The 14,640-nt window shown below is 52.9% G+C and overlaps 6 protein-coding genes and 1 non-coding gene across 7 annotated transcripts; 5 read left to right on the top strand and 2 right to left on the bottom strand.

Annotated features, from left to right (window-relative positions):
- Nucleotides 1-57: 57 nt before the first annotated feature.
- On the top strand, nt 58-2,160 carry STEHIDRAFT_117761 (uncharacterized protein). Its single transcript, XM_007299023.1, has 6 exons — nt 58-89; nt 143-229; nt 294-551; nt 606-737; nt 789-1,551; nt 1,607-2,160. The coding sequence occupies exons 1-6, from the start codon at nt 74-76 to the stop codon at nt 1,737-1,739; spliced, it is 1,389 nt and encodes a 462-aa protein (XP_007299085.1). The 5' UTR covers nt 58-73; the 3' UTR covers nt 1,740-2,160.
- Nucleotides 2,161-2,972: 812 nt separating this feature from the next.
- STEHIDRAFT_136539 (uncharacterized protein) lies at nt 2,973-5,257 on the top strand (the record flags this gene model as incomplete). The annotated part of the gene is made up of 12 exons (XM_007299022.1): nt 2,973-3,271; nt 3,327-3,334; nt 3,391-3,489; nt 3,557-3,632; nt 3,687-3,872; nt 3,932-4,019; nt 4,073-4,201; nt 4,266-4,506; nt 4,574-4,674; nt 4,736-4,836; nt 4,902-4,993; nt 5,064-5,257. The coding sequence occupies 12 exons, from the start codon at nt 2,973-2,975 to the stop codon at nt 5,246-5,248; spliced, it is 1,605 nt and encodes a 534-aa protein (XP_007299084.1). The 3' UTR covers nt 5,249-5,257.
- Nucleotides 5,258-5,812: 555 nt separating this feature from the next.
- On the bottom strand, nt 5,813-6,403 carry STEHIDRAFT_144085 (uncharacterized protein). Its single transcript, XM_007299021.1, has one exon. The coding sequence runs from the start codon at nt 6,324-6,326 to the stop codon at nt 5,913-5,915; it is 414 nt and encodes a 137-aa protein (XP_007299083.1). The 5' UTR covers nt 6,327-6,403; the 3' UTR covers nt 5,813-5,912.
- A 219-nt stretch (nt 6,404-6,622) lies between these two features.
- Nucleotides 6,623-8,743, top strand: STEHIDRAFT_165011 (alpha/beta-hydrolase; the record flags this gene model as incomplete). Its single annotated transcript, XM_007299020.1, has 4 exons — nt 6,623-6,859; nt 6,924-6,975; nt 7,047-7,492; nt 7,552-8,743. 4 exons carry the CDS (start codon nt 6,623-6,625, stop codon nt 8,578-8,580), a joined length of 1,764 nt encoding a protein of 587 aa, XP_007299082.1. The 3' UTR covers nt 8,581-8,743.
- A 250-nt stretch (nt 8,744-8,993) lies between these two features.
- Nucleotides 8,994-12,110, top strand: STEHIDRAFT_117758 (uncharacterized protein). Its single transcript, XM_007299019.1, has 6 exons — nt 8,994-9,105; nt 9,163-9,281; nt 9,352-9,831; nt 9,888-11,302; nt 11,378-11,683; nt 11,740-12,110. Exons 1-6 carry the CDS (start codon nt 9,041-9,043, stop codon nt 11,995-11,997), a joined length of 2,643 nt encoding a protein of 880 aa, XP_007299081.1. The 5' UTR covers nt 8,994-9,040; the 3' UTR covers nt 11,998-12,110.
- A 231-nt stretch (nt 12,111-12,341) lies between these two features.
- STEHIDRAFT_t7 lies at nt 12,342-12,413 on the bottom strand. Its single transcript has one exon. It is a non-coding gene; the product is annotated as a tRNA-Glu (tRNA).
- Nucleotides 12,414-12,537: 124 nt separating this feature from the next.
- Nucleotides 12,538-14,538, top strand: STEHIDRAFT_136536 (uncharacterized protein; the record flags this gene model as incomplete). The annotated part of the gene is made up of 4 exons (XM_007299018.1): nt 12,538-12,605; nt 12,703-13,042; nt 13,135-13,295; nt 13,366-14,538. Exons 2-4 carry the CDS (start codon nt 12,820-12,822, stop codon nt 14,536-14,538), a joined length of 1,557 nt encoding a protein of 518 aa, XP_007299080.1. The 5' UTR covers nt 12,538-12,605; nt 12,703-12,819.
- Nucleotides 14,539-14,640: the final 102 nt, after the last annotated feature.

Below are 14,640 nucleotides of genomic sequence, written 5' to 3'. Positions count from 1 at the left end.
AGGCTACTTTCGGCAGGCCGTTAGAGTCGGCAGTGCACACGACGTACCCAACTTCCCTTTGCTCTTTCCCATCATGTCTTCGTACCAAGGTTTATTCATGATATATTGCATCATTATTTTGCCTCTAATGCCGTCTCTACAGAACCCAAGTCTGTGACTGGGCTGCTCTCTCGAGCCCTCCATCGCATTCGCACAACACCTCCGCGGATTATTGCTTCCCCGCCGACTCGTAGGCATTTTAATATCCGCCTCCACCATTGACTCCTAATCACACTGAACCTCTCGTTAACTAGAACCTCGGCGGGCTGCGGTTGCCCTTATTCTTCGTGTGGTTCCTCCACCGAATTTTACCTCGCAGACTTCTACCCCACCTTCGCTCTCCGACTTTTTTCAACTCGATTGGGTCAATCACCCTGCTGCTCGTCCAGAAATTCTTTTTATCCAGCGTGCAAAACCCGATGTCGACGGCTCGACCTCAAACACGCAAGAGGCTCATGTAGCATTTCCTGGTGGCAGGATGGAGGAGGGAGACGAGGGCGGGCAGTACACTGGCAAGTTCATATGCTCTTTCTTCGTATGCGTTATTCTCATCCATCTCATTATAGCCATGCGCCAGACCTGGGAAGAGATAGGTCTTGACCTAGCAGAGAATGACTATACTTGCATCGGACAGCTAGACGACAGGGAAATCACAACCTCGCTCGGCAAGCGTCTTCTCATGATTCTTTCGCCTTTTGGTGCGTCTCAACGGCCTTCATATCCTCAACTTTCGTCTAACCCCAAGGCAGTCTTTTTGCAGCTGTCTCCGACCCAAGTCACCACTGATCCCAATCCGGAGACGACACTTCACTGGATTCCTCTGGCGTCACTCCTCCCCTTCTCGTCCATTAACTCTGGGGCGGGTCCCATCTGGTCTACCGTCAGCGTCGATACCGCCTCGCGTCTCGCACCACGGCATTCGATTGCCCTTCGTTTGCTCATGCGCGCTCTTGTGGGTAGCATGCAGTTCCCCGCGCTCATTCTTTCACCTACGTCCGGTTTCCCGCCGTCCTTATCATCACCATCCGAAAAATCCCGTGGGTCGCTAGAGATGGAAGCTGGGACTTTCAATCCAGCCCTTCACCCGGCTTCTGTTTCACCTTCCCTTCGCCACCCCACATCTAGCGCTCTCAAACTCTGGGGTCTTTCCCTCGGCATGACGCTCGACCTCTTAGCCTACATGTCGCCCACCCCTGGTGCACCACTCACACCGTGGGATGCCGATATTTATATGGGCATCACGAGAGAAAACGGCGAAGAGCTTGAGCTGAATGAGGGATGGAACGGATCAAACGCAGGTATGCGGAATGGGAAGGATATGAGGAGACGGAATGGTCGGAGGCACGGAAAGGGCAAGGGGCGCATCAATGCTCCGCCTAGTTTGACGAGTGTGTTCCCGAGGTTCTCCTACCCGGACGTAAACTTTTGGATCTGGGTGTTCGGAAAGAGGTATCGGGAAGTGATCAGGGGTTGGGAGGTTTCCATTCGTGCAGGTGGCACAAACGACAGGCGGTATGTGACCCAGACGAAATTCTGTCATCAGGCTCGAGCTCACTTTTCGCAACAGAATCAATTGGACAGGTGCAGCCCTGACAACTTTCTACGCCGCCGTTCGGAAAGCTCTCGTCGTTGTGCTCGTCCTCCGTGCCATTGGAGTTCTTGTCAGTCTTGCATTTGGTTTATGGTGGGTATTTCGGTGAGAACCGGTAGGCGATCGGTCAGATTCGGACTCGCGAGACGTACATACATACGTCGGACAGTCTCGCAAAACGGCTTTTGTCGCCTGGAGGTATTCCACATACTATCCGGAAACTTTCTATTTTCTTGTTCATATCTACGTTATGGGGCTTTAGGGGCTGTCACCATCGTGTGTAGACTTGATATCTCGAGGACAGGCTCTTCTTTCTCCATTTGATCCTTTCCTTATAGCTGCACTTGCTAACACCATTTTGTATTTGTTTCCGACGGTCGTGTTTGTTCGTCCACTTGCGTTCTTTCTCATATCTCTTTCTCTCTTATGAAGGAGCCTGCTAAGTCGAGTGCAGTGGGATTTCACCACTATTTGTCCATGTATCGCCACATTAGATCGAGAGCGAATCGATGTCTGATTCATGACCGTTGTTGTTCATTGTCCGGGATACCACCGAGGGTGCTCGCAAGTTCCGCGAACTGTGCCTTGTGTCTTCTAGGTAAGTTTGTCCTGTTCAATCTATAGTAATACGTCTCCTAAAACTGCCTTGACCCTGTGTTGTTAGAGTCTAGTGGCCCAAAAATTGTTTGTGCAGTTAGTCGTCACGACATGCTTACTGGCCCTTCAAGGTGAACTTTTTTTCTCACGCATGCAAGCGTCCTGACACAGTGAAACGTGAGCTCATCTCTAGCTAACCCAAAGCGGCTGAACATGTAGACCATGCCTACATGAGGCATCTTCTACGGGCTGTTGAATTGGTTATCAGTTCTCGCGGTTTTTTGCCACAACATCATTGCATGTTTCAGAGAACTTGAGCGGGCTAGTATAGCATGAGTTTTGTCCCTGTAACTCACTCAAGTTTATCCCGGACTATATTCACCGCAATGCTGTGCGTCATCTCCTCTGAGCTTGGTTATGGGTGCATGCTGGTGATCTCTACACCTTCGCCTTCAACGTGATATATGTGCTTGGCCGTTGATCAATCCGTGTTTGTTTTGTGTCGATTGGTCCACATAGGGGACCATACGCAGGTATGTCCAAGTCCATCATTTCGCGCAGCCGATCTGCTGTGATGCAATATTAGCTTTATTTGCTCTTCATGATTGATGGTCAACTTGAAGTTTATTGCTGTGCTCGGCTTTCGGGCTAGAGGAGTATAAAACCTTTATCCACGACTCAAGGACTCCCGTCATTCATTCTTCATATTTCCGTTCTGCTTCTTGTTTTTATTGCTTGAGCAGTCATGCCTTTTTCACCCTCATGCCTCTTTGCTCTTATGGTGGTCTCTTTCGCTGCTGAGGGCTCCTTGGCTGCTGCTCTTTCTCGACGAGCTAATAGTGTTCAATGGGTGGATTGTGCCCTCAATGTTCCGTCACCACTGCTGGAGGACAATATTACTCTCCCAGACACCCTCCCTTCTACGCTAGCCTGTGGCCGTCTAGATGTCGCCATGGACTATTCTCAACCGATGGACGAGAATAATACCATCGCTCTTGGATTCTCGATGTATCGGCCCGAGAACCCTCAAGGACTTCTTAATTTGTGAGCAGTATTTCTCCAACTCCACGTTCTGCGTGAAACTAATATTCGTTATCAGCAACCCAGGTCTGTGTGCTCAGGGCGTCAGAGGCGTAACTCGAACTCATTCAGATTTTGTCCAGGCGGCCCCGCTCTGGAGGTATCATCCTACGCATGGCAGGTGGCTCTCAATCTCTCCGGTGCTGATGCGTTCACCGGTCTCGAATCCTTCGACATCCTCGGTGCGTCGTGGTTCCGACCTTAGAAATCCTGTATGCCGTGTTTAATAATCATCGTTTTTTTTTACAGCTATGGACGTCAGGGGTACCTATTTCTCCAACCCACTGAACTGTTTCATCGATGGCATCTCGTTCCCGTCCAGCATGTACGTCATCTACTCTGTTTACCAAGACTTGCTCATTCTCATGTCTTTCGTCAGACCTTCTACTGAAGAAGAGTTCGCCTCCTACCAGGCTCTGGCTGCTCGATACGCGCAATCCTGCATGGAGTTGAGTACTCCACCGGGAATACTCGCCCATGTCGGTACAGCGGACACCATACAAGACTGGAACAGCGTGAGAGAAGCGCTTGGCTACGATACGTTGAATTTCCTAGGCGTTTCTTAGTGAGTATGAGCTTTCCCCGTCGGAGCAATTGCAATCAACTCATAGTATTTGATCTCAGTGGAACATATGGAGCGGCAAATTATGCACACAAATATCCTGAGCATACCGGCCGCTTCATTCTTGACGCGGTCTTCCCTCCAGGCATTGTGAACTCTCTGCCTGTACCCTTCTGCCTACCATTGACGAGAATACATGTTAGAACAACACGGAGGTCGTGACACTCCAATTGGCGGCCGTCAACCGTCTTCTGCTCCGCGCGGACGCCTACTGTGTCGACTTCGACGGGGCTTGTCCTTTCAAGTCACAGGGCAAGGGCGGCCTTGTATCGGTTCGTCATCGAGCATTCTGATTCAATCGTAACTCGTTTGTTTGACTGACCATCAACTTGACAGGCCTTCAGCTCAGTAATCGACAACGCCCTCGCTGGAGCTTATGGAAGTGTTACGGCTGACGACATACGTGCCATGATCTATATCGGCTACATGAACGTTGACCCGAACTTCTCGGCGTTGAGCCAGGCTCTCTACGCTGCACTGAGTCTGAACGATACCACCGCACTTGACTATTCCACCATTGCCGACGAGTACTCTGCGGGAACTTTCGTCGCCTTACCGATCGTCTGTCTGGATGAAGGTATGTATACGTGTTACTTAGTTCTCTTGAGGCCATCAGTTCTGACCTCATCCTGTATGTGGAACAGTTCTCGACAACAATACATTTGCTGGGTTCAAAGCGTTGCGCGAGGCCGCTGCGCAGGCTGATACCTACAACATGACCTATTCCCAAGACATGACACTTTATGTGAGTCTTGTAACACTTCCGATTCTCGCCGTTGTGATATAGTACCTAATGCATGACTTAGGCTCTGTGCGGAGGATGGCCATTTACCGCGAATACTAGCGTGACCGGAGAGCTTCCTACCAATGTCTCCCTCTTGCTCGTCACCTCAGACTTTGACCTCAAGTAAGCCCGTATTGATCTGCTGTAGTAAATGTATGGAAACGATACTAACTTATAATACCCCATAGCACACCGACTGAGTGGTCGACGGTCGAATGGGCTCAAGCACCAAACTCCATCTTCGTCGACCGCCACGGAGACAGTCATGGTACGATTTACGGTAATTATCTCTTCTCACACTGCCCCTTGTCGCGTCGTCCACCGCCACAGTCAACTGACCCGTTGTGCAGTCCCTGGTCCTGCCAGGTCGGCTGAGATAGAGTTTCTCACCACCGGGAACGTCTCCGCCTCATCGAACGAAACACTCGCTACGATCTACTATCCAGGAGATGTGAGAGCTGCGCTCCCTGATCCCTATTCGGTGCTTCTCGGGCCTCTCGCAGGAGATGTCAATGTCAACGGGACTCTAGCATGATCGGACAGGAAGGAATGAGTCAGTTTGTGTATTTTTGCAGCAAAGTTCAGGGTATTGGTCAGGTCAAAAATAACTACTTAAGCTACTACGAACATCACGGACATTATTCATATTTCAAACACTACCATAGACATTTTCTTGAGGACCCATAATACTATTATTTCCACCTGCAGAAGGAAGGAAGGAAGGAAGGAAGATTAATTCAGAGTACAAAACGGGCCCATAAGGACCAATACCCCATATCCGTAATCAGTACATGCGCTAACTGTAGCATCCTGTGTACAGTAGTCTCTCACGGTCTCAGATAATCTAGGGTAGGATAGATGTACTGATACTCGAGGGAATGAGGACGCTCTCGAGGGTCTCGAGCTCTCTAAGATAGTTCAGTCCGAAGGTGTCATTATATGTTGGAAGTTGGAGGAGGAGACATCGGCATTTTCAGCGTCATCCGAGCCTCAAAGGACCCATCCACCCCACGTATTCGAGAAATATGGCTCTGGACCCACTTCGAGGGTATTATTACGCTCTCGAGGGTCTCTGGCGCTGTCATTGGCAGGATTAAATCGTACATAGAGACTCGATGGTGGTGGTTTGATGTACAGTATTTCTCATGACAGAAGTTATCTTCATTGAATCCCGAGACTTGTCGTAGGCCTACTGAAGTTCACCTAGATGCAAAACCATTTGTCAAGAGGTTTGCCAATCTTCCAAACCCCTGCTGCAAAGTATCGCCCCGCTTATCCACTGAGGCCTGCAAGCCCGCCATCGATGCTTGCACACCCGCCATCGATGCTTGCATACCCGCCAAAGTGTCATTCAGTCTAGATTCCCTCTCCGCCTGCTTGACCTCCCTCTCCGCATCTCTAACCTCCCTCTCCGCATCTCTAACCTCCCTCTCCGCATCTCTCTGCTCCTGTCTCACGAATTGTTCTCTAATCAAGCTCATCAATTGAAGTATCGGATCATTATTAGGAGGAGGCCCATAGAGGGCACGATCGCTAGATGTCGTCGATGGCGCATGATGTGCACCGGAAGGCAGGGGCGCAGACGGCGGTGCGGGGGGAGGGGGGCCAGACATTGGTTGGTTGAGCTGGTGAAGTAGAGGATGGTACGGAGGCAAGCCCGGCGAAGGTGTGCAATAATGTTGCCCGCCGGTGGTGTGCAGGTAGTAAGATGAAGAATGTGAGCTCGGAATTGACCGGGTGCCAAGATGACAGACCGTGATCAATTGATCCGAGAGAAATTATCTGATAAACTCATGCATCACCAAGTGACCCATGCTCTTCAAGACACCTCACGAACCCACGGCCGATTGGACTCTGGTATCTGACAGGAGTATGGTGACACTGGGGCATCGGTTTGATGCGAACCACCATGATGGGGACTTCTCACTCCGACGTATCGAAACATCTGGTGCAACCTGAGGACTTGGAATCCTGGAATGGACGTCGGTGGCGTCGATTCTCTACTGGGTATCCTTGGTCTGTCTTGCTTGTCGCAGCCGTATTCGCGCTCGTACTACGGAGAATTCAACAACATATAGCCAACGAATCCTCTCGAGATTTACACCCGAGTCCACATCTATCGACCGCTGAGTTTGATTGGTACAAGGTTTGTGTCCCCGTTCGATTGATCTAACGACATGGATCACCGACAATTACTGACGTACTCTCAGCTCCAACCACACGAGAATATCACCTGGACACCCTGCTTCGACGACCACAAATGTGCCCGTTTAGCCCTACCTCTCGATTACTCCCCACCACAGAAATCGCACTTCTCCTTCGTCCTGCCACAGATCTCGCAAACTACAAAGGAACGATATTTCTTAACCCTGGAGGTCCTGGTGGATCTGGAACAGCGCTTATGCCAGTCCGAGGAGAGATGATTTCGAAGATTGTGGGTCCAGAATTCGATCTTCTGGGCTTTGATCCTCGCGGGGTGGGCGCCACGACGCCACCGGCTCAATGCTTTGGTTCGGATCGGGGGTATAAACAATGGGGTTTGCAGTCACTCTATAGCTTGCTTCTCTCTGCGAAGGAGACGTTCGGACGGGCTCGTAGTCGGGAGAAGGTTGTTGCAGACATGTGTCTTCGCGCTCTTGGAGGGAATGGCAAGGAGGAAGCGGGCGGGACTGGCGAGGAGTGGGGAGCGGGAAGATTTATGAGCACACCGTATGTCGCGACGGACATGTTGAAGATCGTGGAGAAGTTGGGCCAGGAGAAGTTGCAGTACTGGGGCTTCGTACGTCTCGCGGCCCATACTGTGGCTTTTTTTGACACTTACCTCGTTCTACGCTGCAGAGCTATGGCACAGTCCTGGGCCAGTATTTTGCCGCCATGTATCCGGACAAAGTCGGACGACTCGTTCTGGACGGGGTGTTCGACGCGGAGAATTACAGCAAAGGCCTCTGGTCCTCAAATCTCGAATTCATGGAATCCGTCCACCAAGCCTTTTATGGTTTCTGCTCCATGGCGGGTCCATCGAACTGCGCGATTTACGAGCCGAGCCCGGAGAGGGTCAAAGAAAGGGTCGACAAGATATTCGTTGACCTTGTTCGATCTCCCGTACCCGTCCCTTTCGCGTCTTCCGGCCCAGCTGTGATCACAAAGGATTTTGCGCGGGTTAGACTCTTTCAGGCGCTTTACGAGCCATATTTATTCTTCGGGCACATGGCGGACGAGTTGTATGCCGTGGAGACGAGAAATCAGACGGTCTTGGAGGAAAAGGTCGACGGCTTGCTATCTCACTCATGCGACTGTGGTACGGAAGGCCTCCCCTGGACGGCAGATAATGAGGCCCTTTACGCCGTTGCGTGCGGTGATTCCGGTCCACTCATCGAGGAACCAGGTCAATTCGAAGCTCATTACGCCAAGCTCGCAGCGAAGTCGCCCTTAGTAGCGCCCATGTGGGCGTTGTTCCACCTCCGTTGCTTGGAGTGGAAGATTGAAGCGAAGTGGCGGTATACGGGCCCTTACTCCGCAAACAACACGGCACATCCTATTCTCATCGTCAATCCCTCGTACGATCCAGTCTGTCCTATAACTGATGCGCGGAAAGTGCGCGAGCGGTACGCCGGTGCAGGTCTGTTGGAGCAGCATTCGTATGGGCATTGTTCGTGGTCAGCACCTTCGGTTTGTACGGCGAAGGCAGTACGGACGTACTTCGTGAATGGAACGTTGCCGGAGGAGGGTACCGTTTGTGAGCCAGATAGGCTCCCGTTTGGGATGGAGAATGGGAAGAAGGTTCAGACACTGTCGATGGAAGATGTTGAGTTGTTAGATGCATTGAGAAGGCTGGCAGGTGCGGTACCAGGACTGGGACCATGGTAAGCTAGCAGAGCTCGTAGTGCGCCTTAGTCGATGCCACACTGCTGTACTGTGGAGGAGAATTTTCCAACGATTTCCGACTGAGTAAAGATATAGTGAACAAAAGACTTCCAGTCCTGTATTTTGACTCGTAGGGCTTCCCTTCCGAATGAGCAACTGCATTCGCGCCTATTTGTGTGTGATGTAGTGCCTCGAACATGTGTTCCAAGAATCAATATCATCGTGCCCCTTCGTGCCCTTACCTCCGAACAGAAAAGTCGATACACGGCGTGGCGCTGATCTCCTTGGGTGGCGCAGCTGGTATGTACCTGATGGTACTGGCTGTGACGCTGTGACGTTGTGACAAGACTGTTTGACGCGATTCGCGAATGGCGCTTGTTAGCTTTCCTCCACTGGCCTCTTCTACCTATCTTCTACCCTCTCCTTCTCCAATAACCTTGCTCTTCCATAAGAGCCTCCCGCGATGCTGTTTGACCCCTCAACATCACAACATCTGAAACCATGGCTTACCAAGACGCTCGAGCCCATGTACGTGCTCATCATCCGCACCCCCCAGCTGTATTGACCAATTCATGTCGGGAACAGATGTGACGCCGACCCAGAAGCCCTAGCAGAGTACATCCAAGCGCTGTTAAAACACAATGCACCGGAGGCTGAACTAAGAAAAGAGCTTGCAGCACAACTAGAGGAGTTCCTCGAAAAAGGTGCGTCACTCTACATCAATTCGCCACAGCCTCTCTGACTGTCCAATGGGTTTGTTTTGTAACCTTATAGAGTGTTCCTCGTTCATCGACATGCTCTTCACTACTCTTCGCACAAAGTCATATCTACCATACTCCGCACAGCCCGACGACACACCGTCTTCATCACTAGACCAGGGCATTCCTATTCCACTCGACGCTCTGATGGGTCCATCCGGCTCAGCATCGCCAGAACGCTCTCGAAAACGTGCTATGGAATACGATGAGCGTGATGGGCGACCGGCGAAGGGCCCAAGACTGAGCCACGACGGTCAGTTTGCGAGGAACGGTCGAGGGTATGAGAATTTCGGTTATGGGCGTGGTGGAGATCGAGGGCGGAGAGGCATGGGGATGGGAATGGGTCGCGGTGGGATGGAAATGGGCAGGGGTGGAGGTATGGGGATGATCAATGGCATGAATGGGGCAGGGATGGGAGAAGGTGCGGGTATGAACGGGCGGGTACCTCATTATCGGCCGCCAGATCAGAGAAGGGGTATATGTCGCGATTATCACAGTGCGTTATCCTTCCTGCTTCATACTATGTCTCCCTCTTCCTGACATAGCGGACAGATAACGGGTACTGCGCGCGAGGCTCGACCTGCAAATACAGTCATGGTGACGATGCCTTCGTTCCCGGCCAGTCCTACCCAATGAATGGGGGCGGCCCAATGCCTTACATGCCCATGTTTCAGAACGGTGGAGTTTCCCTTAATGGGATGGGCGCCGGCCCAGCGTACGACCCTCACGACTCTCGAATCGACATGCGACCAAACGGAGGCGTTGGACCAGGTGCACGTCCACCCCGAGCACCCGTCATACCTCGAGACAAAATGGAAAGTGGCGCCGGTGGCTCATTACGATCAGGCGAACTTCCCGTCATCCAGGATCTCACACCTCGGGATCCTAACGACCCATCATCTCGCTCGAATGGAGCTTCACTACCAAACGGGGTACCGGCTGGCGACATGGCGAACGGGATGGGGCACCCTACGCCTGGTGCGGTCGATAACTCTATGAACGTGGACTCTAATTTCATGAAGACCAATCCTTCCATCCAAATGGGCAACCGCTCCGCTCACCATCCGATGTCCAGCAACACTCATCATCCCCAATCCCGAGGTTATCGTGCAAAGCGAGGGGGCGGCCGCGGTGCAAACCGAGCTGGAACTTTCCCCGCCGAAGTCCACGATTTCAGACCGGAGCCCGGTTCCAAACCGGACAAACGAGCGGACAAGACCCTCGTCGTTGAAAAGATTCCCGAGGACAAGCTCTCGCTCGAGAACGTGAACGGCTGGTTCAAACAGTTCGGCACGGTCACGAACGTCGCCATCGACCCGAAGAGCCAGAAGGCGCTCGTCAGTTTTTCGAAACATGAGGAGGCGCATGCGGCGTGGAGTTCGGAGGAGGCGGTATTTAAAAACCGGTTCGTTAAGTTATTTTGGCACAGGCCGCTGGAGGGGAAGGGGGAGAAGGGGGAGAAGATGCTGGCGGCTTCGGCGCCTCTAGTGGCGAATATGGCTGCGAAAGCGAATTCTGCTGCCGCTGTGCCTTCCACTTCGAGTTCAAAAGCAGCACCGTCAGAACAACCACCGTCTGCCTTCCGAAAATCATCGACTCCTTCCGCTGCTATGTCTGCTCTTGCTGCGAAGCAGCAACGACTGGAACAGCAGATCGCGGAACAGAAGGCTCTTGTGGCACGATTAGACGGTGCTTCTGGAGACGAGAAGAAAAACATCATGGCTCGGTTGCGGAAACTGAACGAGGAGATGACGGGGGCTTCTACCCCTTCGACGCCACCGCCACCTTCGTCTTCAAATCTCAAGGGGAGATCGAGCGCCACGCCACGGCCGGACGATAAAGAGCAGAAGGAGCGGGAGAGGTTGGATAAGGAATTGGAGATGCATTCTGCGACCGTGGGCTCGGATGGAGGGGAGGAGGAGACGACGGAATCATTGCGGGCAAAGTTGGAGAAGTTGAAAGCCGAGGTAAGTCTTGCTTCCTTTGCTTTGTTCTGAATTTCCCTGAGGCTGATGCAAATCTGACCAACTTGCTTTATCAAGGCTACCAGTCTAGGGATCGACCCATCCGCCCCAGATGGTCCTTCGTACGGTTCTTACCGTGGATATCGTGGTCGCGGTCGCGGTTCGCGGAGTTACTACCGTGGCGCCACGAGAGGTGGTGGGCCTGCCCGTGCGAGCATGAAGCTCGACAATCGACCGAAAAAGCTAGTCGTCAGGGACGTCAGCGAAGACTCACTACAAGCTGTACGGGATTGGTTCGAGACGACTGGACAGGTGGACTCGGTAGAGAGGTCGGCCGAGGGGGATGTCGTCGTCAGCTTCAAGAGTCGAGGGGGAGCCGAGCAGGTATGTCACTAAATCTCAACACATGTTATTGTTTTACTGATAGACGTGAATGATAGGGTCTTGCAAAAGGGAGCACCATTGCCCTCGTTGGTCCGAAGGAGATCAGCTGGGTCACCGGCCAACCCACTCACAAAGCCAACACCTCACATCTCAGTGCTGAATCCAAGACCGACGACAACGGCGCTCTTGATGGCACCGACGATATATTCAGCTACGACAGGGCTGGCTCGATTGATTTAGGTGGCGGTCCTGACGACGACGTGATCATCTCGAGCGGCTGGGGAGGCGATAATGATGATGGGATGGGACTGTGAATGCAGGTGTCGATTGTGGTCGACTAGGGTGGCAGGATGGTGTGGTAGATTGATTTGGCTGGTCGTTTTCCTGTATTGTTTGTGGCCATTCCTTTCTTAGTGCGTTGAAGGAATTTACAAGAGGCTCGAACGAGCTCAGAGCTAGCACCAATGATGCTGCTGCTGCTCTACTCTATACTCTGTGGGCCAATTCCATATCGATGACCATGGTGGTTCACCGGTACCTCTAATTAAAACGACCGAAATGGAGTGAAACAGAAAAGACAGTGATACATCTTTGTCTCAGAGTCCTCCGTTCAATACGGAGGAAGAAACGAAAAAAAAGGAGGATTGCTGAGTTTGTATTCGGATACGGGGAATCGAACCCCGAGCTGCCGCGTGAGAGGCGGCAATGTTAGCCGTTACACCATATCCGATTACTTCGAAGCCTTGTAGGGTATACAAGTACACCTGAAATCCCCAGAATAGTATTGATGACGCAGGAGTCAAGGCACTTGAAACCACCCTAACGTTGAACATCGACCTCGACCAGAAGAATGTCTTCTGAATCCATCGCGCGTTGGAACGCGATCCCACTTTCTAGACATGAACCAGACTCAAGCCTGAAGGTACTCTTTCACCTCTTCTCTGCCTTTCCATCCCTTTCCCATCGTTCTTCCCAAACGTATTACCAGTACTACCCCGCCCCTCTCCTTTCCCCTCCAGCGATCCAGAGACGCCTATGACGAACATGATAGCGCCGGCGTCAACGAAACCAGCATAAATGACCGCGACGTCGATGATCCCGACGCAGACAACCCTTTTGCCAGGGACCAAGCAGCCATGGAGAGCGAAGACGAAATGTCGATCGCTTCAAGGACGCCTTCGCCTCCTCCCCAGGGCCGCGGAGACGGAATGGACATCGACAAGTATGATGAGTATGTGGGTGGGGTGGCTAGGGAGACTATCACGGTTGAGACGAAGTTGAAGCCTACGAACAAGGGGTTCGCGATGTTGGCGAAGTTGGGGTGGACGGAGGGTCAGCCGCTTGGAATCTCTGGCGAGGGTGCGTTATTCACGTCCAATGTCTCATTTTGACTGCATATTGTTTTGCTTCGGAGTGCTTGTGGACTGATGGTGTTTAATTATGGTGTTCAGGACGCGTTGATCCGATTCCGTTTTATGTGAAGAATGATTTGACAGGGCTAGGTAAAACTAGCCAGGACGTGCGCATGATAGAGACGACCGTGTCGCAGCGCAGGGAACTCGACTCCGAACGTCAAGTGAAAGAAACCGAAGACCAACGTCTCGCACGAGAAGTACGTCCACTCTCTTTCACTCTATAGAATTTATATGCCAACACTGCTGATAATATAATAAACATTGTAGGACACCGTCGCCCGCCGTGCTGCCCTCCAATCCGAAATCAGCAGCACCCTCCGCCCATTCTACTGTTCTGTCTGCGACAAACAATTCCAGAACGTCGCTCAATACGACGAACATACGAACTCGTACGCGCACCACCACAAGGTTCGTTTCCGGGACATGCAGCTCGCCCAGCGTCAAAAGCAGAACACGCAGGAAGAGGTGGACAAGCGCAAGGAGAAGGAGAGAAAGCGCGAAGAGAAAGAGCTGAGGAAGATGGCAAAGGCGGCAGGGATCAAGCTTGCGAAGCCCGTTGGGTCTGGAGCTGCAGCTGTCCCTGTTGCCCCTGCTTCGTCGTCCTCGGCCTCGGGTTCCAACAACGGGTGGGCCACGGCCACTCCAAGCAACCAGGCGCAGTCCCCAGCACAACCACCTCCACCGCCACCACCTACCGCAGCTCGGCCTTCAGGCTCGGGGTGGGCATCTCTCCCAGGGCCTGCACCGCCCGCACAAACACCCCCACCCCCACCTCCAGCTCCGGCCTCTCACTCTCACGGCTCAGCACCCACGTTCCGCACAGGAGGCTGGTCCAACCTCGATACGACAACTGGACCTCCTTTACCCCCACCGCCTGCACCTGGCCCTGGTCCTGCTCTTTCCCCTCCACCTCTTCCGCAAAGCCATGCAACACCACCGCCACCACCGCCACCCTCCATGCCTCCCTTCCCTCCATCCGCACCGACCTCCATGCCACCATTTCCACCATCGACGATCCCAATGACTCATCCCCCACACCCGCCTCCCCCTTCCGCTCCTCGCTCATTCCAGCCTTTACCTCCCACTCCCACTACCGCAATCCCTCCTCCCCCACCGCCCACATCGTCCCAATCTAACGCACGCCCTACCCAACCTCCCCAATCCACATCCTCTTGGGCGCCCGCCTCCTCTACCGCTGCTGCTGCTGCTGCTCCTCATCCCGAGACCCCAGCCGCACCTCCCCCGACTCCTCAATCCACCTCAACCTCAAACGCTACTGGTATCACCCCCGCGGTCGCGCCAGCCATCGTACCATCGGGTCCTCCGCTGGGTGGGACCGGCAGCAAGAAGAGTTCGAAGTCGAAGAAGAAAGAGGCGGAGGCGAGGGAGAGTTCGAGGTCGGGCTGGCAGGCTTTCCAGAAGGGAGGGCGGAAAGGGTGAGTGCTTGAGTGGTTGGTACCAGAGTACAGTAAAAGCAAGTCCCTTTCTCCTTTTGATCTGGGGCGCGCAAGGACGCGGAGGAATCGTGGGCAGTGGAAAATG

This window comes from Stereum hirsutum, assembly GCF_000264905.1.
Source record: "Stereum hirsutum FP-91666 SS1 unplaced genomic scaffold STEHIscaffold_1, whole genome shotgun sequence".
Taxonomy (NCBI): domain Eukaryota; kingdom Fungi; phylum Basidiomycota; class Agaricomycetes; order Russulales; family Stereaceae; genus Stereum; species Stereum hirsutum.
The sequence above is the reverse complement of the archived record's forward strand: the minus strand, read 5'-3'. Positions and strand labels throughout refer to the sequence as shown.

Excerpts from the sequence above, each read along its gene's own strand:
- STEHIDRAFT_117761 (XM_007299023.1), top strand. Across the intron at positions 552-605 it reads CGAGGGCGGGCAGTACACTG|CCATGCGCCAGACCTGGGAA; the intron begins GCAAGTTCATAT and ends ATCTCATTATAG. Across the intron at positions 1,552-1,606 it reads GGTGGCACAAACGACAGGCG|AATCAATTGGACAGGTGCAG; the intron begins GTATGTGACCCA and ends TTTTCGCAACAG.
- STEHIDRAFT_144085 (XM_007299021.1), bottom strand. The coding sequence starts at position 6,326 with ATGTCTGGCCCCCCTCCCCCCGCACCGCCGTCTGCGCCCCTGCCTTCC.
- STEHIDRAFT_117758 (XM_007299019.1), top strand. The coding sequence starts at position 9,041 with ATGCTGTTTGACCCCTCAACATCACAACATCTGAAACCATGGCTTACC. Across the intron at positions 9,832-9,887 it reads TATATGTCGCGATTATCACA|ATAACGGGTACTGCGCGCGA; the intron begins GTGCGTTATCCT and ends CATAGCGGACAG. Across the intron at positions 11,684-11,739 it reads GTCGAGGGGGAGCCGAGCAG|GGTCTTGCAAAAGGGAGCAC; the intron begins GTATGTCACTAA and ends CGTGAATGATAG.